Here is a 26669-nt window from a genome sequence, read left to right as displayed (position 1 = left end):
CTATACAATTATTCTTAAACCCGCTTAATCCAGTTCAGGGACAAAGGAGCTGAAGCATATCCTGGCAGCACTGGCTGCAAGTGGGAAACAGCCTTGAACCAAGTGTGAATCCATTGTAGGGCATGTACCCTCACACTTATTTTTGCTAGGATCAATTTAGCTATACATTATGTTTATATGAATTTCTATATACAGTATGTTTTGCATAATTTTAGTGATATACTGTACATGATGGTTTGTTACATGTTTTTTATTAGATATAATACAGCACTCTGGGCTTAGTAAGTAAAAGCAAGTGCACTATATTTAAATAACATCATGTTGGTAAAAATAACATGGGGGAATTTAATCAAATCCTGCTTTAAAAAAAAGTATCATTTTAATTATGACCCTAACTCCACACCTTATGTTAATGCAACATTATTGATTGTCTAATTTTATGTACTGTTTCACCAACTGTGCTTAAATACATGAAACTATAATCACAGAATCTGTGTGAAGCAGTGACTATTTAAAGACTACGCTTGAGAAGAAAGACAGCAAAGGTCATAGCTGATGTGTTTCATTTTGAGCAGACTTTCTTACTGCAAGTAACCTGTGTGATAAAAACAATCCTTTGTTTTAGTGCTTAAATTAAAAGATATTTCTAAAGCACTGTGCCTAAAAAACATTGTGTATTATATAGGGAGTAAGAGATATTTTTCATCTTAGATTTCTGAATTTATGTCTGTATAAATAAAACATTGTTCTATTTTGTATATATGATGGAAGGTGTTCTGCTTCTGACAGAGATTAATAATTACAGACCTCAGCCATTCTGCCTAGTCATTTTTCGCACTCCTTTCTTGGCGCAGTTCAGAACCATTGGCTCGCACACCAGTAGATTCAGTTTCTATCCACAAACGGTTACTGAACAGCCAATCATAACAACACATATTGAAACATAAACACACTATAAATTCAAATACTTATGAATATATATTGAATCTAGTATGTTGTATAATTGCACATGCATCAGATTATCTAAAGCAAACTGACCTGTTGTTGATGTGTGAGAGTACCCATTGACATATAGATGTCTCTTTTACAATTCCTGCCTCAGATTGTGCCAGAATGGACATCTGCCCCCTGTGATGAAGTAGCGGACAAAGTGATCTCAGAAAGGAGATGGATGGATGGAAAGACTTTGTTTAACACTGGAAACTGCAAAAATAGACAGAAAACCTGTACTGTATACAGTCAAATCCAAGGAAATTGTATACTAAACATTTCGACCTCAAATATTTCAAGCAATGACCATGTGAAAAATATTTAGTAATAACACAAAATGACTTTAAGACTTTTAAGTGATCAAATAATTAATTCTGCTTACAATAACTAGGAAGAATTTATTTTTACTACATCCAGTAGTTTAGGCATTGTTTTATTTTTTATAAAATAGTAAAAAAAAAAAAATTAACAACATTGAACATGGTCTTGAATTTAAAATGTATCATTGGAACAGTTCAGGGCCCAAAATGACACAAGAAGAAGAAAGCAAAAACAAGAAAAAAATGCATATTTTTCTTCAGTCTTGTTGCAGTGGAAGTTTATTCCATGCTATCTCAAAAATAATGATTGTGTATTAATTTTATGTTAATGTCATTAACCTGCCAAATTTAACAATTTCCATAGACCTAGAACTTCCACTGTCTCCTAGATAAAATGTGAACTAGAAACTGATTTGATCATTTCTTGTTACATTATTTTAAAATACGTCAAGCAAAACAATAAAATGAATATGAATTACTTGTATTAATCCATGACATATTTTTTCTATCTGTTTATTAATTATATGTCTAAAACATGTGAGTTTGCAGCCATTGCTGACAACTGAGTCCCAGGTGGGAGGCAGCAGAACTGTCTGTTTCTGAGTGAAACACCACTCCCCCAATTTTAATTTCATTCATTCATTAATTCAATGAGCATTCATTGCCATAGGACAAGTGCACTTCCCAGCACACATGAGATCCAGTGGAAGAGGCAGTCACAGTTTGAAATGAATTAATGTAGTGTTGTGTTGTGCTTTGTAAAGTTAATCTGTGCATTGCTTTCCATTTCACACTGAGGGCAGGAAAGGGTTGCCAAAATATTATAATTGTGTTTACTTATCAAAGAAAGGAGAAAAAAAATGTACATTGTTATTATGAAGATTAATTATGAGTAATAACTCAAAATATGTTTGCAGTAAAGCTTTCAGGGAGAAAGAGTCTCACATTAATATTTTCCTAGACAAGAAGGATGACATTTCACCTTGCTCAAAACGATAATCACCTCTTCTCTTTCCTGTAGAAGAAGCAGTTGATGGAGCGACATTGCATTCTGTAATACAAGAAACATCTCTGCCACAGCTACTGAGAAGACAACTGATATTTATATGAATTTGGTGCAAATGATTAGCATATCATTATTTATTGGGTCACAGTGTAGCTACAAACAAGCAATGGTAAAAATATATCTTCAGTGTCAAAGTAATTTAATATATTCAATTGTTAGTACTCTCCATTTGATATTCCATCTTAAGTTATTCATTATGATGTTATACTTTCTAATTGTTGTCCTCATTGCTTAAAACAGTGGTTCTCAAACCTTGGGGTGGGCCCCCCTAGGGGAGCGCGAAGTAACAAAAAGGGGGGTGTGAAGATGTGAAAAAGAGAAAACAAGAATCGAAAATATGAAAAATACATCTATTGAAACCAAAACAAATGAACTTAAACTACATTCTGATACTAGAAATATAAATATTGAGTTAGATAAATATTGATAAAAGTTAAGCAGGTATAATAAAATATGCATCTATGATATATCATTAATTAAAAAAGAACAAATTGGTATTAGTGAGCTCCTTTCAAAAAAAATGTTAGGGGGGCACGATTAAAACTGTTATAAAAACTCAGGTCACAAATACGTAAGGTTGAGAAATGCAGGCTTAAAGTATTATTTTGTTTTTTTCCTGTACTGTCAAAAAGTGGAACCTGATTTACTAAGTTTAGCCTTTGAATGTCCTTACAGGTTATGCATCACAGCAAGCATCTGTGTCAGAGGAGAAGCGTAGTCTTACACGGCTTTTCGATTCAGCATTAGTGATAAATGGAAAACATCTCCAAGTTCATTCAGATATAGCCTCTTTTATGGGATGGAGTCTGTCCAATCCTTGGGCAGTCTGCCCTTTATACCAAAAAAAAACTTGGGGTTGTATACAGTGGAACCTCGGTTCATGACCATAATTCGTTCCAAACCTCCGGTCGTAAACCGATTTGGTCATGAACCGAAGCAATTTCCCCATAGGATTGTATGTAAATACAATTAATCCATGCCAGACCATGCAAACTGTATATAAATATATTTTTTTTAAAGATTTTTAAGCACATAGTTAATTACACCATAGAATGCACAGTGTAATAGTAAACTAATGTAAAAACATTGAATAACACTGACACAAACACCCAGGCTCCCTGCTCAGCTGCACGCGCAGGCTCGCTCTCTCTCAGTAGCAGGTGCCTGCGCTCTCCCTCTCTCTCTCTCTCTCTCTCAGCAGCACGCAAGCCCGCGCTCTTTCTCTCTCTCCCTCTGTAACATTGCAGCAGTTCGCGCTATAGCCTTGTAAGCCAATTGCTGTATAAACACTTTTTTTAATGAGTTTTAAGGGGGGTGTTTGGGCAGGGAAGGAACATTTGAACAAATCCGAACTTTATTTAAAAATCAAACACAAGCAACCAAGAAAGTAACATTACAGGAGTTTGCGCTATAGCCTTGCAAGCCGATCGCTGTATAAAAACTTTTTTTTTAATGAGTTTTAAGCACAGGGGAAAAAAAGGAACATTTGAAAAATCTGTAATTTAATAAACCACCAAGAAAAGTAACCTTGCAACAAATCACGCTAGGAACCACTCGATGTAAAGACTTTTTTTACTGAGTTTTAAGCACAGGGAAAAAAAATGAACATTTGAAAAAAATGAAAAGTAACACCGTAACAATTCATGCTACAAACCAAAAAATGAGCATTTGAAAAATCCGTAATACAAAAACTAACCATAAACCACCAAAAAAAAGTAACCTTGCATGAGTCGAGTTCTGGCATGAAGTGAGGAGGAAATGGGTGGAGAGGAGATTACAGTTTTGAGGGAGAGTCTGGCTCCGTGATGGAGGGATGTCTTCCTTCAGGTGTTTTCTCTTGTGTGATTTCTTGGGTTTCTGGTGTTTTTAGCTGTTTAGCTGGTGGGAGCGAAAGCCTCATGCAGCCATTCCAAAAACAAAGTCCTTGTGACCCAACCATTCGTGTTTGCCCTCCACATTACTGGCAGTCTGGTTTTGTTTACATTGTGCTGCTTGAAAGCACGAGGGTTCTCAAATTGGTAAATCAGTAAACTGGTAAACAGTTTTTCCACCTCTTCCAGCACTTGAGGCCTCTGCCTGGTTAACGCTGTAACTCCTTTTGTAACATCAACTGCTTTAATAGATTCTTTCTGCTTTAGAATAGTCGAAATCGTAGGTTTTGACTTCTTCTTCTCAGCGGCAAGATTAGTAACACGAATGCCACACTCATACTTTTCAATAATTTCTTTCTTTACTTTGATTTCAATTTTCTGCAAAACTTTCTTCTCACCACTCTTCACTTGCTTAGAAGCCATGGTTAACTGCAAAAGCACATGAAATACTGTAGAGCACAAAGACATCACAGATAAAGCATGCACATCTGACTGAGAACAATGAACATGGAGCGGCTCAACACGTGCTTAAATACAGTAATCGGCGTGTACAAACCAGAAGGGAAATGAAGTACAGCACAAAGAGTTCACAGCAAAAGCATGCACGCACGTGCAAGCATGCACGTCTGACCGAGAACAATGCAACACGTGTGGAAATCATCAGCGTGCACAAACGGAAAGGGAAACTGGCTTGTTCATATACCGAGTGTGTGGTCATGAACCGAGCCAAAAGTTTGGCGAACTTTTTGGTCGTAAACCGAGTTGTACGTGTACCAAGACGTTTGTTAAACCGAGGTTCCACTGTACCTTGTGATGTGACACACAGATAACTGGCTAACTGCTCTGGTGATGCACAGATCTGCCTAAAAGCTTTTATCATTAAAATATGTGTAAAACACTATCTTGTTAAAGGTGTTTATCGGTTGTATCTAGAGTTCCCTTGGGAAAAGTCAAGAGTTTGGGTTATAATATAAACTGTCTAGTTGTTCTGTCCTAAGATTATAATGTGACTTATACACTTAGATAACATTAAAATGAAAATTTAAAAATTACGTAGAATTAAAACAGCATCTCACAACTCTGTTCTGTATGGAACATCTGTGTGCGACTTTCTAAAGTTCAAATATGGTTTATCCTAGCTCATACAAAACAGTCTTCTGTGACCCTTCAAGCAAGATGTCTACAATCCTAAAATGATGGTTTTTAGCTCTCCGGGACACGTTCCACGCTAAGAGAAATCAAAAACCTTAACAATTGTTTATATAAATAAACAGTAGACAATTTGTTCTCCCCATTCATTTTCAATCTCTCTGAGGCTTATAAGGTAAAAATAGTGTTTAGCTGCATGAGTCCCATGACAAAAAACACCCTTAGATGGAGTGCCAGTCTATCATGGGGCACACTCACTAGGAAGGCAAAATTACTCATTTAGGTCCATTTTAGAGTTACTAATTATTCTAAAATGCATGACTTTTGTTGGGAAGATGAGGAAACTTGATTACCTGGAGATGACTCCACATAGTCATAGACAGAAAATAAAAATTCTATAAATAGTGAACAAAGACCAGAACCTAGTCTTTAGAGCATTAATATAAAAGTGATAAGAACAGGCTATTCAATCTAACATAGTTTGTCAATCTCTATTCAACTACCTCAATGCTATTTCATTGTCTATAACCAAGCATCCATTTTCTGTACCCAGAGGTCTGTCTCAAGTGATCAGATGATCAATGCTGTATGTCTTGATTTATGCAATTGTTATATTATACTGTGATGAGTTGCACTGTAAGAGGTCACTTAGAAAGTTTTAACAGATTGTTTTACTGATGATTTCTCTTTTTTTCTTTTGATTTTGATTTTCTTTTTATTTCTTTGAATTAATATATACATATTGGAAGTACAGTAAATAAAGCATTAACAGAATGTTGATGCTTTTTTGGGTAATGTTAGTTGACAATATTCCTCCTTTTTTCCTTTTAGTTGCGAATTGGAATCCATTCAGGATCTGTTTTAGCTGGAGTAGTGGGTGTGAAAATGCCTCGATATTGCTTATTTGGAAACAATGTCACTCTGGCCAGCAAGTTTGAGTCTGGAAGTCATCCACGCTGCATCAACATTAGTCCAACTACATACCAGTAAGTTAAACATATAGTATTAGTGCTAAAAAATTTTAAAAAACTTGGATTAAACCTAAGGTACAGTGAATGCTAAATAATAGTTTGCAAATCTATCTATCTATCTATCTATCTATCTATCTATCTATCTATCTATCTATCTATCTATCTATCTATCTATCTATCTATCTATCTATCTACTGTTGTGCTTGAAAGTTTGTGAACCCTTTAGAATTTTCTATATTTCTGCTTAAATATGACCTAAAACATTATCAGATTTTCACTCAAGTCCTAAAAGTAGATAAAGAGAAACCAGTTAAACAAATAAGGCAAAAATACTATACTTGGTCATTTATTTATTACGGAAAATGATCGAATATTTGTGTTGATCTGGGTATTCTACATGTATGATGGCATCAAGAGTGTTTTGTTAATGGTGTGAATGAGTGTGTCCCGTAATAAATTAGTGACTTGTATGTACCTGATACTGCCAGGTCAGATTCGTTTAGTCCTGTTTTGACCCTGTCTTGGAATGAGTAGATTAGGAAAATACAGCCATGTGAAAAAAGTAAGTACATCCCATGAAATGCATTTCTTTTTTAACATATGTGGACATATCAAGATTTGACTTTCATTTAAACAGTGTGTTTCGATAAAAGTGATGTAAATTGAAAAACACAATTAAATTTTAATTTTGCAATAATTTTTTCAATAAAAATTAAAAGATACACCATTGGTTCTAATAGCTGGTATTGCCCCTTTTGGAAGAAATAACCTCAACTAGGTGTTTCTTGTAACTGTCTACCACTCCTCCATGCAGAATTCTTTCAGCTATGTGATGCCCCATGGTGTCTTGTGTGCACAGCTTGTTTCAAATCCCCAAAAGAATCTCACTAGTATTCTGATCTGGTCTTTTACTTGGCCATTCCAGATACCTCCATTTCTATCTACTCAGCCATTACTTGTTGAATTTACTGCAGTGTTTAGGGGGTTATTTTCAAGTTGCAAAGTCTACGTTTGGTTAAACTTCAATTGTCTGACAAATTCTCTTATGTTATCCTCAAGCACCCCCTAGTACAATGAACAAATCATAGTGAATTCTATGATGGTGAACTGCCCTGATGAAGCAAAGAGTCCCAGAACTACAAAATGTTCACCACTATGCTTTACACTTGGTACTAGTTCTTCTGGTCAAATGCTGTCTTTGGTTTTTACCAGTCATGTCTTCTGGTACTTTGGTTAAATAGCTCAATCTTTGCCTTGCTCGTCCAGAGCACATTGTTCTGGAAATTCTGGTCTTTGCCTAGGTGTTCATGAGCAAACTTTAACCTTGTTCTGATATTCTTTCTGGAAAGCAAAGGTTTCTTCCTGGCACACCTCCTATCTAGGCCTCAACTGTGCAGACTCTTTTTAATGGTAGACTCATACGCTTTGACAGTAACAGTGGCAAGAGCTACTTGTAGGTCCCATGATGAAATTCTGGGATTCTTAGAGACATTCTTCAGCAACAATGTTCTGCTCTTCGACTGAACTTAATGAGGGAAATTGGCAGGTCTTTGAAATCTTCTCCACTTGTAGATAATCTCCCAGAAGGTGGAATTATTTACTTCCAACTATTTGGAGATCTTTTTGAATATAGTTCAAAAGTCACCGCCATCTACTGTACAACCTTCCTTTTGAAGGACTCAGAGATCTCTTTTGATGTAAGCATGGTGATACATTTAGAGTTGTATTTACTTCATCCACGTGCAGACTTTTAATATATGTTAATTTAAATTATACATTGGATTACAAAATGTAAAAGTGACATGTTGTTTATTATAGTGTATCATCACCTTTATCTGTAGACACTGTTTAAGTAAAGATCAAGTCTTGATATATTAACATACTGTATGTTAAATAAGAAAAACCGTGTACTTAATTTTTCACGACTCTATATGAATGAATGATAAACAAGTCTATTAAACTAATGCTAATGTAAACAATGAAAGATATTTTATTTAACTTTTTGGATTTATGTTTTCATTTTTTATGTCAGTTTTTATTTCATTTGCAGTGTATTGATTATATCTTTATATCAGCTGCCTTTCTCTGTTTCCTGAAACGCAGCAGGACTGTGCTACCATGCCAACCACTGTAAATGCAAGCTAAATCAACTTTATTTATATACACTTATTTTCTATTGAGATCATTTTGTTAAAATTGCCCTACATCTTTTTTGTTTTTCAGCCTCAATCGATTTTCATTTTTACATTTACCAATAAACTATATGGTTGCCTCATGAGATTTGGGCAGACAATTTCTCTTCCAATTCATTTCTCCTCGTGTTCTCCCTGTCCATTTTCATTGTAACATTCTTTGTTGCTGTTTATTGCAGCTGCAACTGATTTACTGCTCTCAAGTTCTTTATTTAATGGACTGTCAAGTTCTGGGATTCCTGAGCTCACGTGCCCTTTTTAATCAGTAGCAATTTTTAAAACATAACAACATTTGCTTACTATGCATTTGTCCTTACTTTTGCATTCTATTTAAGTACTGCATATTGTCAGTTTAAGTTTTATTTCATTAAACATTGGAAGAATATAATGAAGACAATCATTGAATCTATTCATTCAAACTCTGCCATGTTCCACAGATGTATAGTGGTGTGTTTTCTTGTTATCTACTTCTATTATTAAGATATTGTATTTGTTTAATGTCCTGCTTTGATGAGAACATCAGTTTTATTGTTGCAATTGTTACCTGGGGCATGGCGAATATTGCTTGGAGCTAATGCATGTTGTATCATCTCAGCCATTTTATAAAATGATGAGCTTGACATACTGAGCTCATCTGAACATTGTTAAAGTACCCCAAATTATTTTTGCTCCTTGAATCTAGTCCAAAGATTTTCCAATGGAGTCATCTGATCTCTCCCTAAATTTTGTGCCAGGGAAAATAATGAATCAGGATCTCTCATTCATAATCAGTATCCAAATAGACTGTGAACTTGTCAAGCACTCACACTTTGCAGAACAAACAAAATACTGTATACAGTAACACAAAATACAAGTAATAGTTTATAGAGGGCATTATAGTATAGTACAGAGTATAGTCAAATTCTTAGTTGCATGTGCTAGTTAACATAATACAGAGTAAAGTTTTTACCCAGTCATTGTTATAATGTGTTACAATTTTTGTTGCCTTCCTTGCTGTTCAAGTACATTTTTCAAATGAAATGTGGGATTTTGGACTCCAAGGATTATGATTTTTTACATTAATTTCTCGCATTAGGCAATATTTACAATGTTAATTTTGATAATGCCCTTTCACAAAATCTTATCATGTATAGTAGCACTTGAACTGTTGGACTGCTGGAATTTTCCTGAATTACCTACTCCAGAGTATCCAATATTAGGATTCCCATGTTGCTGTGCATTAAATTGTTTGATTTGTAATTTCTATTTATGAAGTAATATGTTTCTGTTTAATAGTCTTAGATGTTTTTCTTAACATTTTAAACTTGACAGCTGGTCAGCTATCTTTCCTAATTTCAACTCTTGGATGATTTCTTGACTACATCTCATCTCCAAATTGCTTTTCATTGAAATCTTTTACTGTCTTGTCTTGAGTCTGTACAGTTGTAAAATGTTGTTTCTTTGTGTTTTGCAGCACATAGGTTCCAAGGGCCTCATTTATAATGGTTGTGAATGCACAAAAAAAGGCTTGAAATGTGTGTATGCAATTTCCAATGCAAATGTCGGTATTTATGAAAGAAAAACTGGTGAGGAAACATACATATATTTATGGTAACACTGACCCATGTGTATGCAACATTTTGGAGAAAGTGGGAAATCCCTTGATCAAGTAGGGAAACCAGCTAAAAGACAATTTTATTATATTATATTATAATAATTTATTATATTACCAAGCTGTTATTATAATATACATTGAAGTGACAAACATATTTCACCTCAAAAGTAATGAACATGATGTAAAAATGTATTTTAGTTCCTTCTTAAGAGAACCAATGCTGCATATGTGCAGTGAAGAACTTTTTTGGTTATTCATCGGTTTATATCTGCTGCCTGTTGTCACTTCTCAGGGAACTGGCCAACAATTCAGGAATATTTAAGCCAAGCTTCACTTTGTCATGCCCACTATGCTGGAAGCCATTAAGCAGCTTGCAAAGCCCTAATCCAGTTTTTGTATGGTGTGGATTAAAATAACAGTTAAAATGGCAATTTGCAGCATTTTATGGTTCTCCTAACATAATCAGAGCACTTTACTGCACTCTAATTATAGTAAGGGAACCTAGCAAGAATGAAGGTGCTTTTGTTAACCATAAGCAGTGATATTTCATTAATGTACAAGTCATCTGTTATTCCAAGATTAGACTGACAAACATTGTGGCTCAGTAGCCTGTTTCAATCCATGATTAATTTATTTTAAAGTAAAGTAGCTTTGTCAGGCATGACAGTACTATATGTGGTGAGTGGATTATGGGTAAGGTAACTGGCTGAACCCTCAGTGTTACATGTGGTCTGTAGTATTCATTGTAACAGCAATCATGTTATTATATGTGCCAGACGATAGTGGCTACCCACTCAGTGCCTAACACTTTTTCCTGACCCCTAGGACACAGAGGAGAAGTGTTATAATGCCAATGGTGAAGTTTCAGAGTGCAGCCAGATACCCTTGAATGCAGATGGCAGTGTCTCGATGTGTCATGTGGGAGGCTGTGTTAGCGGCCAATGAAGTTCTGCATCATGCATAAATATGAGGTTGATTAGCATGGTCCATGTACAGTATGATTGTCTCAGATGTGCTTATGTATGCATATTTACTAGATGACTGTGATTTACAAAAGGTAAATTGCTGAGAATTGTGTGTATGCTGCATGGATTCATAAAGCCGATTTTTAATTCTTTTTTTGGAATATGTATTTTCCTGTTTTTTTTACCATATGCACATTTACATGCTAAAAATTCATGCAAAGTTTTCTAAATGAGGCCCCAGATGTTTTTGTATCACAGAAATTTAGAGTGTGGCTCAAACTAGCAGCTCACCCATCTTCCATGTTACAAAGTTATGAAGACTAATCACATTATTTTCTAACAGATTTCCAAAGTACTTCAGTATTTACTATCATACTGCAATAGTTTCTACAAACATAATTTAAGAGCAGATTTTTTGTAACATTCTTTTAAACAAATATAGAAATGTAAAAATAGAAGGCTGTTACTGTATCATCATCATTTTACATATTCATGTGTCACACTATCAAAAAATAGGAAGAGTTCTGTTCGTCTGTCTACCTACTACAATAAGAATATGAATGGAGTAGCAGGTTTTGTATTTTTAATAAAACAAAGACAACAACTAAAGTAATAGCAAAAGGAATATCGGGTAAAGGGTAATTCTTGTGAGACACTGCATTAAATCTAAAAGCCAGAATAAGCATAGGGGTATGAGGAAAATGCATGCAATCTCTGTTAATCAAAGCCTTTTAAATGTATATAACAGCTGGTTGCATGCTGGTAGAGCTCTATTCAGAGAATTGATAAGTGAATGAGAAAGGAACCTGGCAGCATTTGCTCATTATGGTGAAATTCTTTAGTGTGACTGAAAGCCCACACTTTGGCACGCCTATCCGCCTCCATTCTCCAGTTTTTGTCTTGTGGTCGACAAAACAGTCCTTTTATGAAAATGTCACACGGCAGAGTATTAAAGGTGGCTGTAGTATTCTTACGCAACTCAAACTATTGATTCACTATAGATAATAATGGAATAAAATCAGCATAATCATCCAAAGGGTGGTTGATACTGGGTTGTTCCTATTTATTAAAAACCCTCTATGCTGAATTTTTCTTTTTTATGACTTTCTAGGCTATTGTGAACTATAGAAACAAAACTCATTTTTCAACCTGTATTAGCTAGTAAAATGATTTTATTCAAAATAAGGTTGTGTAATATTAAGTAACTCTTACAGTGTATGAGTATTTCATTCACTTTGAAAAGCAGTTCATTCTGAAATCTTTATTGAAAAAAATAGTATTGTATATACTTCATTCAAGACAACTTGCAGATAAGGATATGGTTCAATAGTTTATGTGCATTGGTTGTGCAAAGAAGATAGGGAATTAGGTGATGTGTTCGGGTCACATAGTTAATCAGAAACAGGTACTGAACTCACACCCCTATGGTTTAGTGACTACACCACACTGCATAGAACTCTGCTTTAAAGAAGTATCATTATTTTTGCCTTTTAGTAGCATTCCTTCAAAGCCATTAGTATATACCGTAGCAGTGGTCAGCTGTTAATATTTTGCCTTCTGTATGTCTTCAGTGGGAACTGAAATCTTGCAGAACATTAAAAAATTACAAAAACATTACCTGTGTGGACAATGGCCCGGACACAGACAGCTAGACATGTTTAAATCACCCACAACACGTTTATTTACACAATATAATATTTACAAAAGTCCACACACAACCCCCAAACTCCCCAAAAGTCCAGGACTCACAATGCCTCTCTCTTCTCTTCAGGCCGCCTCCACTCCTCTCCTCCAAGACTTCGTTCTTCTTCCACCCGACTCCAGCCATCAAATGGAGAGAGGCGGCCCATTTTATCCCCACCCGGACATGCTCCAGGTACCTCCCGGCAACCTTCCGGCAGCATTCCCCAGTGTGGCGGAAGTACCAGCTGTGCACCCAGAAACACTCCGGGTGTCCCTGGTCTTCTTCCCCCCAGCACTTCTGGGTGTGGAGGAAGTGCTGAGGGCCAGGGCTCCTCAGGCAATGGGGCATCCCCTGGCGGTGACCATGGGCACCTATAGGGTTGAGCTTCCAAGCTCCATTCCTGTGGTCCCCAAAGCCACCAGGGCGGTCGCTCCCCCGTGGTCTGGAGGAAGTGCAAGCCCTACTGGGCGTTCCGGCTGGGTAGCGCCCCCAGCCACTCGCCACAGTGCCCCATCACCAGCAGCAAACTGTCCCGCAAGGGCTGGTCTCCCACGAAGCGGGTCTTGCTGTATGTCCAGGGTCCCGTCTGCGTCCCTGTGGAAAGGCGTGAGACTGACACTGACTCGGGGTGTAGGGCGCTAGGACCTGCGGCACTCAGTAGCCGTTGTCCTGCCTGCCCTCTCGCTCTTACTCCCCTCACCACGCAGGCAGCTCCCATCACCGCGTCCACTGTCGGAGGTCCCCCTACTTGAATCCGATCATTTACATCACGGTTCTTTTCGGTGGAGCCTCCCTTATCCTTTATGGGGCCAGTTCTACTCACCTACCCCGCCGTGCCTCTCCGGCCGGAGGATCCAGTGTTGCATCGTCTCTCCTGTTCACATAGTGCCTCCACAGACGCAATTGCTTTCCCCCCCAGCTTCTCCAATTCCTCCCAGAGGGCACGTAATGCCTGCAAGAGCGACCCTGCGGGCTGAGGCCATTCTCCCACCTCACGCAGAGCCATCGGCAAGCACAGAAAGTCAGCCGATGCAGGACTTACCCTTTGTTCAATCACAAACGCCGGCTGCTTCCTGTGCTGCCTCTCCCTCGGCCCAATTCGGTCCTTCCCCGGCACAAGACGGACATTCCTTGGTCCTGCCTCCATCCAACCATTGGCAGGCATGCAAGACACACCGTTCAATCCCGTGCCTGTCTCGGGGAGGGACCTCCGGTCCACGGCCATCTTGTCTCCCACCCTCCTGGTGCAGCGGCGTTCCTCAGGACAGCTTCACAGCTGCCACGGTCTCCCGAGATACGGTGACTCCTTCGCAGCTTCTCCTGCTGCTGCCGTGCTGCTGAATCCCTGCAGACCAGCACGTGTCTGCCACCGATGCAGATCCGGGCAGTCCCTGCCTGCAAAACACTGACACGCCCAGCCCTCCAGGGCCGGCTGCTGGCGAACAGTGAACTCACCTTCCGGATCCCATCTGTCCAAGGAAACATTCTCGGCGTGGCCTCTCTAGCCGTAATGCCGTCTCGGGCGCCTCCAGTGACGCCACACTCATAGGTGCCCGCTGCACTCCTGTAACACCCATTGTCGTCCCACACCAGGGGGAAACGGCCCTTCTGCGAACCGGTGACGGTCCATGGGGCGAGTTTCTCTCGCGGGGTTGTGTGCATGCCACTCCCGAGGCACGTTTGTGGGCGCACCTGCTGCGCCGGACCGTCCACAAAATTATTTGGGGTAACGGGTCCCCGCCTTGGAACAGGCGGAGAGTCCCATCTGGGATGCCATTGTGGATGGTGGCCCGGACACAGACAGGTAGACATGTTTAAATCACCCACATCATGTTTATTTACACTATTTAATATTTACAAAAGTGCACACACAACCCCCAAACTCCCCAAAAGTCCAGGCCTCACAATGCCTCTCTCTTCTCTTTAGGCCGCCTGCACTCCTGTCCTTCTTCCACCTGACTCCAGCCATCGAATGGAGGGAGGCGGCCCCTTTTATCCCCACCCAGACGTGCTACAGGTGCTTCCTGGCAATCTTCCGCCAGCACTCCCCAGTGTGGCAGAAGTACCGGCTGCGCACCCGGCTTCATTCCTGTGGTCCCCAAAGCCACCAGGGTGGTCACCCCCTTGTGGTCTGGAGGAGGCGCAAGCCTTCCTACGGTCCTCCTGGGCATCCCGACTGGGTAGCGCCCACAGCCACTCGCCACACCTGCTATAATAAGTTTCTACATTCAACTGTTAACACCAGGCATAATTGTTTCAGGTTCCTTTATCTGGGAAGCACTCTTCTGTTACATAGCTGTGGTTTCAACTAGGACAGGCCATCAAGTGACAGATGCAGGCAGCACAATATGGTAGCCAGTTGTGACAGAGTGGCTTACCAAAAAGATTTCTACACAAAAACTGCAACATAGGCCAGGAGATGGAGGTCCTCTAGAGCAGTGGTCCCCATCCTTTTTAACACCAAGGACTGCTTTACTATAAGCAAATTTTTTTAGGGACTGTGGGGGGGGGGTGTTCGTAGGGCAGTTTTATACACAATTTACATTATATTTCTATTATTATTAAGTTATAATATTGTCAAAGAACTTATACAAATTACCATAATGCAAAATCAGTTGGAGCCCTGAGCTTGTTTTCCAGCAACCAGACGATCCCATCTGGGGACGATGGAAGACAGTCACACAAAGTGTTTTGCTTATGTTCAGTCTACTCCATAATCTCGTTTTGGTTGCTGTCACTGCAGAAAACGCTGCCTCACAAAGATAGGATGTTGGAAATCAAAGCAGACTTTACAGTGCTTTTGTGGCAACCTCAGGATATTCCGCCTTGACTTTAATCCAAAACATATGGAGATCTGAAGAACATCATTTGCAACCTCAAGCAGTTTATCTTCTTCAAGCACAGACAAAGTTGATTCACCTGGCCTATTCACAAATGGGTGACGGATCCATTCCTTTCCATTTCGGGGTTTTTTTGTGGTTGGGAATAATGCTCAAACTCTACTGAAAGTTCAGATAGGTGATAATACACCAGCTGGGAGAAAGAAGGCCCTGGCTTGGTATCTTTAACAACCTCTGCTAACGTTTGAAACATATCAAAAATCCCAATGTTCACTCGTCTGCCCGATAAATCAAGTTTAGTGCTGAAGTAAAGCGCCACAGAAGTGAATCCTTAAAGATTGTGGTTGCGCTATAAGTCACTGTCTTACACCCCAAAACATGAGGTTGAGTCTCAGTACTTTAGCAAAACTAGCTTTATTCAGCTTAAAACAGGAACAGCATGGTTATTTATTGTAGCGGGATCTGCCACTCTCCTATACACAGACACAGCAGTCCGACAGGGTTGTGGCCAGGTTAGTGGGCAAGTAATCCTGTTCCCTGCATTTACAATGTTCCTTGCATCACCCATCGAGATCTTTTCTGTTTGCTTCGGTGAAGAGCCGCAGCAGAGCTGTGAGCCTGCTGTTGCTCCAGCAATGGATAAACAGGCAAGAGCTAAAATGTTTATTGTCCACTTCAGTTCATGAGTGTTGGTCGCTCCAAGATGTTTAAAACTGATCACTCTCTCTACATCCTGTCTGATATAGATGGAGGTGAGGTCTGTGTTCTGCTTTCTGAGGTCTGTGACCAAGTCATAGTACTATTCTGTCAGCAGGTGAACCTCTTCTCTGTAAGCTGTCTTGTCCTTGTTGGTTATCAGGCCTGTGATGTGGTGTCAACAACAATTTTAATGATGAAGTTAATGATGAAATTTGTGTTGTGCCTAGCCACACAATCAGAAGTGAATAAGGAGTCCACACCCCAGCCGGGACACCTCTTCTCTGGGAGGACCATGGGAGTAAGCCTGGTCAGGACAGTACCTCCCCTGGAATGCTAGATGGCAGCCCCACTGGGTTGCAGCAGTGCCTTGGACTCCTGCAGGGCTTCATGGGAGTTGGAGTTTGGTGCTGCCCTGTTGGGATCCATGGGTGCCACCAGAGGGTGCTGCAGCTGCTGCTGAGCCCTGGAAAGCAGCTCTTCCCCCATGTCCGGAGGTGTTGCTGGAAATAGGTCATCAAACACCTGGAATACTTCCAGATGGGGTATAAAAGGAACCAGCAGTGACCACTACGGGATCCAGAGTTGGGATGAGGAGAACAAGCTTGTTGAGGAGGAGTGGTAGAGAAAGAGAGAAGAGGACTGAGAGATAAAAGAAGAAAGAGAGAAAAGCTATAGGACTTCTTTGTGTCCTGGTGTCTGTCTATAATCCGGGCTAGATTCTTTACAGAGTACAGCAGGGACTCCGCATACTACATTACAGAGTGCCTGTGTTGAGGGTCACTGTGAAGGATCTGATGGTACTAGTCTGAGGTCTGTTGGTTAGGAATTTCAGAATCCAATTGTAGGTGATGGCACTAAGTCCTAAATAGAAGAGTCTGGTGGTTGAAGGTACAACAGTTTTGAATGCCGAGCTGCTACCATATGACAACTGGAAGTTGTGGTGTGCGACATCACTGTCGAGATGGTATAACGGTTAGTGCCCCACACTTCAAACAAAAAAAAAACACTTCCCATTTCCATATTGGATTAGTAGATTAGTATATTTTGATGTTGTTAATGATCCTCACTAAAATTAACAATTACAATTTTGTTCAATTTTCCATCTCCTGATCCCATTCACGATTTTTCTGTGCCTATTCCCTAGACAGGCTGAACAGAAAAAAGTAACTTATGCATTTAACAGGCTGTAATAATTATGTTTAAATGTATCAAATATGTTGCTGACCTTTGGTTGTGCTGGGATGCAATTTCAGTGATGTATCTTGGGGTCTCTGGGTGTTTCTGGTCTTTCCCAACATCAGACACCCTCACCCAGGGTGTCTCACCCAGCCAAGGGTGATCAGTCCCCAGCTTGCATCCAATGTTCCCTCTAAGCTGCGCAGCCGCTCACTAGTTGTAAACCTGCCGCACAGTCATTTTGTAATCCCGTGCACAGATCGTCAGTGTAAATAACCAGCAAGCCACGTTAGCTAGCACATTTTATTTCGTTGAGTGACTAGACACTGCACTGTCTACTGTACTTCACTCAGTTCGCTTTCTCTAGACTTACAGTAGTGCGTTAAATGAACAGTTTTCATGTCGATTTCGGTAAATTAACAGCCTTCGTGTCGATATTTTAAAATGTTGAAGAGGAAAGCTTGTACAACAAGTGGTAAAGACATACAAAATAAGAAAGCGTAAGATTCATTTAAGCCTGAATGGTTAAAAGTAAAAGTAACCACAGATACGCCAGATTCAAGGAATGTTGCAGTTGAATTAGGTTGCATATACAAATACTCGGATGAGAATGGACTTAGGTGTAAGTTCTGTGCTGCTAGTTCAAGTAATAAGGCTAACAAAGACAATGAATATGTCACCGGAAAGCGTTTGAATATGTGGAAGCTTGACTACTGTAAACGACATTTATTGTCGCGTATTCACTTAGAAAATGTTGAAATTTTGTACAATCACTCGCATGGAATTGACCTGAAACGTTTCTGGTTGAAACAAGTAATGAGTTTGTTGAAGAATCAACGAATTGAAACAACATATTTATAGAATTTCGAGCTGCATCGTTCCACAAGCTCATCGTTGATGAAAGTACTGACATAACAGTACATAAAGTGCTAATCATCTACTTTAAATATTGTCAAACAAATTCGTGTGATTACAAAACTGTTTTTGGTGGGATCATTCAGCTAACAGCATGTGATGCTTCAGCCCTTGAGGCAGCAATAAGACAATACTACACTGATCATCGACTCGATATGAACCGCATGGTTATGATAATGTCACATGGGGCATCAGTTATGTTAGGCCATCGGAAGGGATTGGCCGCTTTATTCAAGGGAACGGTTCCTCATCTTGCTTAATAGCACTGTGTTGCTCACCGAGAAGACTTGGCACTTACAGATTCATGGAAGGATGTTAGTTTGTTTAAAAATATTGAGATTCTGCTGCGTACCGTTTATACTTTATTTAGTCGATCATCAGTTAAAATTAGGTGCACTTGAAGAACTGGCAAATGTAAATGATATGGATGTAATTTCTCTTCGACCAATTCATGCAGTTCGTTGGTTGTCACGTCACTTTGCTGTCAGTGCTTTTGTTAAAAATCTTGATGTTTTAGCTGCATACTGTGAAGAATAAGTGCAAGATTGCAATGATCCTGTTTGTAATTATGTTTTGTAATCATTACGAGATCAACTGTATTAGATTGCTCTGTATATATCAAATGATGTTTTAACTGAATTAGCTCATTTATCCATGTTATTACAACAAAGTAATTTATCACCAATTGAAGCACATCAATTTTGCTTTTCTAAAATCTGTAAATTGGAAGCACAATATCTGGGTGAGAATGTTTACTGGAATGAAAAAGCCAAGCACATTTTGAGTGAAAATAAGGGCATTGACACAAGACAAATCACACAGTTTATACGATTAATCTGTGATCACTTAAAGGTAAGATTTACAGCGGATGAACTACAATTTTGGTCAGCTTTTGATCCCACAGGATTGAAAAACTGTGCATTTGATTTTGGTGTCAAAGAGATAAAAGAACTGTGTGTAAAGTATAAAGATTTGTTAAATACAACAAATGATGAATTGATTATTACTCAATACAATGACTTCAAATTTCAGATCAGAGAGAAACTGAAATCTGGTACCATAAATTCACTACCTGAAATCGCAGGAGTAACTTTAAATGATGAACAATTTAGCTCACTCGCAAAGTTAATCGATATTTGCTGTACTTTTCAAGCATCCAGTGCTGAGTGTGAATGAGATTTTAGCCTCATGAATAGTATTAAAGTCAAAACATGAAACAGGCTTGACGTTACTCATTTGGATCATCTTATGCGAATAAAATTATATTTAAATGCTGAAAAGACTGTAGATTTGCACAAAACGTATAACGTGTGGAAGGAATGTAAAATTAGATGTGAAAAGTTGTAAAACCACCTTGTTAATTTTATTAAGCCAGATTTTTAACTGTATCATATATAAAACTGTTGTGTCTTATTGTGTTTCAATACTGTAAGAACATGGTTGATATTGTATTATCGTTATGTTAATAACAGTGTGATTATTGGTAGTGCCACTGCCACTTAGTTGACTTACATTGTGTTAGTTATTATACTACATGACTTGTCGTCAAGTATAATACTCAAGTCAGTTATACTGATAGCTTCTTGGCTACATGTATTTTGTTTGTATTTATGTTTCTCTATAACTGGGCGGTAAATGAATAAAGTTTCATACATATTATATTAATTTATCACAATACAGGCCTTCATCACATATTTAAATTGCAAGCCTAAAAATACAAATTACCTTGCACAAGTTGTTTCAGAGAACCGCCCACACAAAATATATTTTGCACACCTTAGAGGGAACATTGCTTGCATCCCAGCAGCTGTTGACCACAGAGCCTCCCTCTTCAACCAGAACCACCTAGTGACCCTCTCTGCAGCATATGTAATGGCCTTGATGGCTGTTCTCTTTGCCAACATCCCCATACCAAGTTTGGCCATGACTTGGTAGAGAGAACAGACTGTGAAGCATCGACATCCCACCTCTGTTGGCTCACAGCTAGTCTTCCAACCCAACATTCTTTTACAAACTCCTGGTACTTCACAAGTTTCCTCTCCTGTACTTCTTCCATGCGCTCCTCCCAGGGTACAGTGAGTTCTATCATGATCACTTGTTTAGTGGTGTTAGAGAAAATGACCATGTCTGGGTGAAGTAATGTTGCGGCGAGAAACCTTAGCTGCTTGCGCAGGTCTAATCCAATAGGTTGCTGAGTTGAGGAGGCCTGCTGCAGATTTGGGTTGTGTGGTGTACTTCTCACCTGCCTTAATAAAGGTGACAGACTGCTTAAGTCGGTGACATTTGCTGGTAGTTTTTGCAGCAGCAACTGTCTCTGCAACTGCTCTCAGAACTTGGTTGTACTGACCATGATAACATCCATCCTCAAGTGCTTTTGAGCAACTGTTGAGAATATGCTCAAGAGATCCTCCTTCCGAACAAAGAGCACAAGATGATGACTCTCTCTTGCCCAAGACGTGGCAGTTCGCAGGACTCAGTAGGCTGTCATACACAGAAATGGACACAGTAGCAGTCTGCTTGCAGGATATTGTTCCACATTTCATTTTTCTGCCCTACTGGTTCCCACCTTGACCATGCTCCCTGATGCTTCAGACTGACCTTTCTTTTTTCCTCTTTTTCCCCCACCACTGCTCAAATTCCCTCCTGGTGTCTCTCTTTGCCCTGGGTTGTGTGTACCTTGGTCTTGCAAAAGTAGCCAAGACCAGCTTGGCCCCTGACCACATTCCCCACCAGCTCCCTCTGCCCCAGACAAGATTTTTAGCCACCTGTAATGCCTCAGCTGCCTTCCACTTCCTCCCTGTTCTCATGTCAATACCTGCTGTAGCTACTTTGGGGTCTTTTGAGTATCAATATAGGAGTGCCTCTCTTGTGCATAACACCATAAACTCATCTTTCAGGCCACTAAAGGCCAGCTGCAAGGTGATACAGCAGCCATAAAGTGCTAAGGCTGCATAGAAGACCAAGCCACCTCCACAGGTAGCTACTAATCCTCTTCTCCATGAACTCAACTGTTGTCAAAGAGACCTCATATACCAGCAGCAGCCACAGGACCCTGGGCAAGAAAGCATGTTGGTAGACCGAGATCCTAAATCTTCCTGGTAGACCTGATTTGTCCACCTTCATAAGCCACACTTCCAGGTCATTGGTGGTCTTTTTGATGGAAATGGAGTCCTTGAGTCTGGAATTAAATACTTTCTCCAGACTCTTTACCGGCTGCTTGGAGAAGGATGGTGTGATGTCACTACATAGTGCAAAGAGAAACTTATAGACCACCCTGATGCTTCTTCAGCACCAGTGACCTAGACTTGCTTGGTTTGAAGCTCATCATTGCCCATTTGATAAGCTTCTCTAGGCCTTGGAGGATCCATCTCATACTGGAGACTGATGTTATGGTGATGGTAAGATCATCCATGAAAGCCGTATTCAGTGGTTGCCACACACCTGATTTTGCCATGGGCCCTCTACATTCCACCTCTGTGGATATGACAAACATGTTCATAGCAGGAGTAAACAGGGTAACCAAAATGGTACATCCTGTTATTATCCCCTGCTCTAGTCTATGCCAATCTGCTTAATCCAGAATAAGGTATCTGATGTTGTTGGGCATGTGATGTCTTTGCAGGGTGATCCTGACCAAACTGTGGGGTATGGACCCATAGGCATTGGTCAGGTCCAATCACAATACAACCAGGTATCCCCCTCCTCTACAAGCTTCACTGATGAGCTGGGTGACAATCCCAGTGTGTTCTTGGAAGCCAAGTACTCTTGGAATTCCCCCTTTGTGTATGGATATATCAATGTAGTCATTTCGGAGGAGAAACTCTATTCCGTACCGGAACAAGATGCTAAAGATCTTGCCTTTTACGTTAAGCAGTGAGATGGTACAGAACTGCTCAATGCTCTTTGAATTCTCTTCCTTGGTGATCCATACTCCCTCTGCACTCCTCCACAGATAGGCCTCTCTCCCTCTCCGCCAGATAACTCTCAGGATCTTCCAGAGATTGCAGAGGAGTTCTGGACATCTCTTGTAGACCACATATGGCACACTGCTGGGTCCAGGAGATGAGGCTGATCTTGCTGCCTTTACTACTTACTGGACCTCTTTTAAACTAGGCTGTCTTAGGACAAAGTCTACCTTAAAGGGTTTGGTTAATGAGAGTCTTATGGGTTCAAGTACCTGATCTCTTAAAGGATCACATAAGGTGTTTTTGAGGAAATTGTTGACATCCTTCTGGAAGCATAGGAGTTGTTTTACAAAGCCGAAGGGACTGGATAGGAAGGCAGCTCTTTTCCTGGCTTTCTCCCTTCTCCATCTCTTGTGCCAATCTGCCCTTCATAGCATTACCTGTTTCATCTGTAGGATGTTCTTTTATTCTATGAGTGGTTGCTTTCCATCCTCTCTTGCACACTTCTATTGCTTCCTTAGCATCCGAAGCTCCAGCTGAAGTTGTTTAATCTGGAACGCTCATCGATTCATGGTGCTAGGTGCCCTTAATTTTTCTGTCTCTACACAGCTAGTACTTATAGATGTCATGTTGTGTAATCGGCTGTCTGCATTACCCTTTGGTATTGTCGTATGATGTTTCAGACATCCTCCTCAAATTGTCGCCATTTGCTTTGTGGAAGAAGGCTCTGGGCTCTGTGGGGTGATACCTGGCCAGGCTCCCCCTGCATCTCACCAGGACTAGCTCCTGTGTGCTGCTCTTCATTCGCCGTTTCCCTGCATTTAATCTTAGATTTGTGGATTTTGAGGCCTTACTTGTCCTTACATAGATTTATTTATCTCTGCAAAAAAAAAGCTTGCTCCATGATACTCTAGAGACTTTGATCATGACTCCTTTGAGTACTGAGTGTTTGAATGCTGAAACTTTATTCAAAACTTAACAGAACATTGGAAAGGCAGGAAATCATGTTTAACACAACAGAGATCACAAATGTGCACCCTCTGTACAAATTTGTCAAGTCATATTCTGAATCAAGGTCCTCAGGTGACTGTCCTACTGCACGAACCACTGAGACATGAAAGAAAGGTTTACATAGATAGGTGTTCTTCTTAGACACAACATCTCCTAAAGGATTTATTTCTCATGAGACACTGAAGGTACTCATATAGAATGCATTAAGGGAAGGATCTGTAAAAGAAATTATATTAACAGAGTGGTGGGCTGCATGTTGAGGGAGCTTGTGCTTTGCTTGTTCATCCTTCTGGATGAATCGGGCAAGTTGATCGTCCTTTTGCTCACAGTATGTTCCATTGCTAAAACTATTTTTTCATATTTGACAGGTCACTTGCTAGTTTGATATAGCTGGATGCTCTTGCAAAAAAGTGAATGAGGTTTTCTTCTGCTGTCTTACACCTAATCTGGCATGTCCAAGGTGAAGCTGAGAAGATTTTCTATGAGCACATGCAGAGACAGATATCCCTGTAGCAGGCACCTCTCTACATTGAATTGCACAATAAAAGCTGTTACTGCCTAAGCCTCCAAGAACTTTCTCTGTAAGGCTTTTCTGTATTTAAGATAAAGTTATCACATTTGCTGTATCGGTTGTTCTCTTTGCCTGTATAGTTTGCATTATCCTGTTATTTGTGGTGGCTAAAACATTAACTACTCCTAGCAATTCCAGAAGCTATTCTAACATAACCTTGAACTGTCAGTCATTGAGTAAAACCAGTATTGCAGCCACATGGTAGAAGTCAGGATCTATTCTTGGATGACTAATGGCCTTCTGTCAAACTGGAATCACACAGATCAGCTGGTACTACAGCAGAGCAGTGGTTATTGCTCCTTCCTCACACTCCAAGACTCGGTCACTGCCTTTGTGAAATCTGCCCTTTTTTTTCCAGATGTCCTCTTTTTTTTCCTCCAGATACTCTGGTCTGTATCTTTATCTCAAAACTATACATGCTAAATAGGGATTCTAAATTGCCCCTGTGGATGTTAGTGAGTCCAGCAGATTGAAAAAAAAATCACCTTTTTATTTTTAAATGATATTCATGGTACATTTCTAGTGTGAAATGATATTATAGCTGTTTGTATTCTTCCCAATTTTAAAATAAGTAGATTAAGCAATTTACTCAGGGTCATATAATTAACTGGAGGTCATGGCTGAACCACAGTGCAACAGAAAGATTGCAAGGAGAATTTTGAATAACCAATAATAATACAGTCACAAATTTTTATAGTATACAGCCAACCCAGCTGAGCAAACACTAAGCTTAAATAATTTCAGTATGTATTATTCCTGTCTTTTTAAACAAGAGTTAACAATATTTATTAAAATGCAAAAATGATAATCTTCTTTTTGAAATACTCTAAAACATTCCAGATTTATGATGCATAAAAACAAATATCTGTCTCTCCTTTCCATTTATGCTTTACCAGCTGTGCTACCCATCTAAGTGATCAAAGTAGACGTCATTGCTAATGTTTGCAGTGAAGTGTGTCCATCTGGTTGTGATGTCTCTGTTACATACCATTTGGTACAGGATTTGTTGAATAGCAGAGACACAGAGACATAACAACTGGACAGACATTTGTCCTTTTATTAAGGTGGATATGTATTGAGAAGGCTGACAATTGAAAACAGTAGATAACTATTTATGGCATATTTGAAAGGCATTCACAATTGTTAAGAGTCAAGCCTACAATTAATAGGAATTTACAATCAGTCTTAACTGGAAACCAATGATGTGTGGGTCAAACTGAAGTTCTCTGTTCAGAGTCTTGCTTTTTGGTTGTAACACTTATGCTACATTTTAATAAGATCAGAGTCATGTGGCACAAATGACATGTATAGCTGTGTGTCATCTTCATAGCTTTGGAAATTAACCGTCTGTTTTCTGAAATTAATAAACCTAGGATTGATCCTTTTATATTTCTTTATGACAATCATCTAAACTTATAAAAATTTTCTTCCAGTTATACATAACTAAAACTAGTTTAAAGCAGTGCCAAAAATGCCAACCCTGTGTTTTAGATGGTGAGACAAATACCGTGACCTATGGTCTCTATAGGAGCACTCCGATTTAACGGAATAATTTTAGACACCTTCATCAGCATTAAGTCTTAAGTCTGACAGACAGTCTTTACATAGAATACTGTAGGTGTTCTTCTTAGGTACAACAAAAGGGGCAAATAAAAATACAAAATACAAGAGAGCATCTCTTAAAGGTTTTATATCTCATGAGACATTGGAGGTTCAAACGTTTTTGGTGCTCAGCCATTTCATTTTCTAATGTAACTTTTAAAATGTAAAGTTTTTTGGTCACTTCTATCCCATATAAAGGCATGAACTGCCAGATAAAGTCAGCGGGCTCTACAACTCCCTTAGAAGAAATTGAATTAAAAGAGTGCTCAGCTTAATGTTGAGGGACTGATAGCAGACCCTCAGATTCAGGAGGAAGAATGTGGGCTGCTTCCTTTCCATCAAAGAGTGGAGAAACATTTTGTTCTTTTAAGATTTTGGATGAATCTTGGAAGTTATCATTCCTTTCTATATGTGCTTTAGAGACTGGACCGTGTATCTATGAAATCTTGTGAAATATACTACAAGTGTAAGTGGTTGGTGGGGCCACTACCACATTGCATTCATTTGGCTATATTTGCAGATTGGGAGTTGTGATTACATACTTTGCTATAAGTCGTCTGTTTAAAATGAGTGTATTATTCAACCAAAGATCCATCCTGTCAAGGCCTGGAGGATATCAAATTTAATGTTCAGTGTTTTTAGATGTTGTAGTGCCATATGATGATGTAGTTCTCCCAGTTGCTTGTAAAGGTCATTTCAATGTCCATTGCGTATTTCCCACAAGTGGTGCACTTGGTACAGTACCTAAGGGCACACCCTAAGTGTGCTGGAGGCATAATATTTAGCAATGCTGTTCTTAGTCTTGATCCTGGAAAGATGCATGTTTCTGTGGATTTTCATTCCATGCAACCTTAGGTTTAAAAGCCACTTATTGCTGGTAATGCAGCAACATTTTTTGGAAGGGGAGCTTAATCTTAGATAACATGCTTATTAAGATTTAGAACACTTACTCACTCCATTCACAATTTATAATTAGTTAATCAGCTACCAATTAACAATGAGACGCAAATGAAAAAAAGAACCAGCAACTCACTGGCTGATTGGTTGTCCCATTTACACCTGTGCATCCTAATTTTAAATCCTGTGTCTGGCTATTGTCATCACATGGGCTTGGTATATTCTTCACATGTCTGTGGAAGTTTTCTTCT

The 26669-nt window shown here is 39.4% G+C and overlaps 1 protein-coding gene across 3 annotated transcripts in view; it reads left to right on the top strand.

The window, feature by feature from the left end:
* Positions 1 to 26669, top strand: part of gucy1a2 (guanylate cyclase 1, soluble, alpha 2) — a 325294-nt gene that overhangs the window by 275830 nt on the left and 22795 nt on the right. For 2 of the 3 annotated variants that reach the window (XM_039744199.1, XM_039744195.1), the window contains exon 7: positions 6228 to 6382. In XM_039744199.1, the coding sequence (XP_039600133.1) occupies positions 6228 to 6382 (155 nt within the window). Of the gene's footprint in view, positions 1 to 6227; positions 6383 to 8470; positions 8537 to 26669 lie in introns of those variants that run through there. The other variant, XM_039744197.1, reaches the window with a different exon arrangement.

Source organism: Polypterus senegalus, chromosome 2 (assembly GCF_016835505.1).
Source record: "Polypterus senegalus isolate Bchr_013 chromosome 2, ASM1683550v1, whole genome shotgun sequence".
Taxonomy (NCBI): Eukaryota; Metazoa; Chordata; class Cladistia; order Polypteriformes; family Polypteridae; genus Polypterus; species Polypterus senegalus.
The sequence above is the reverse complement of the archived record's forward strand: the minus strand, read 5'-3'. Positions and strand labels throughout refer to the sequence as shown.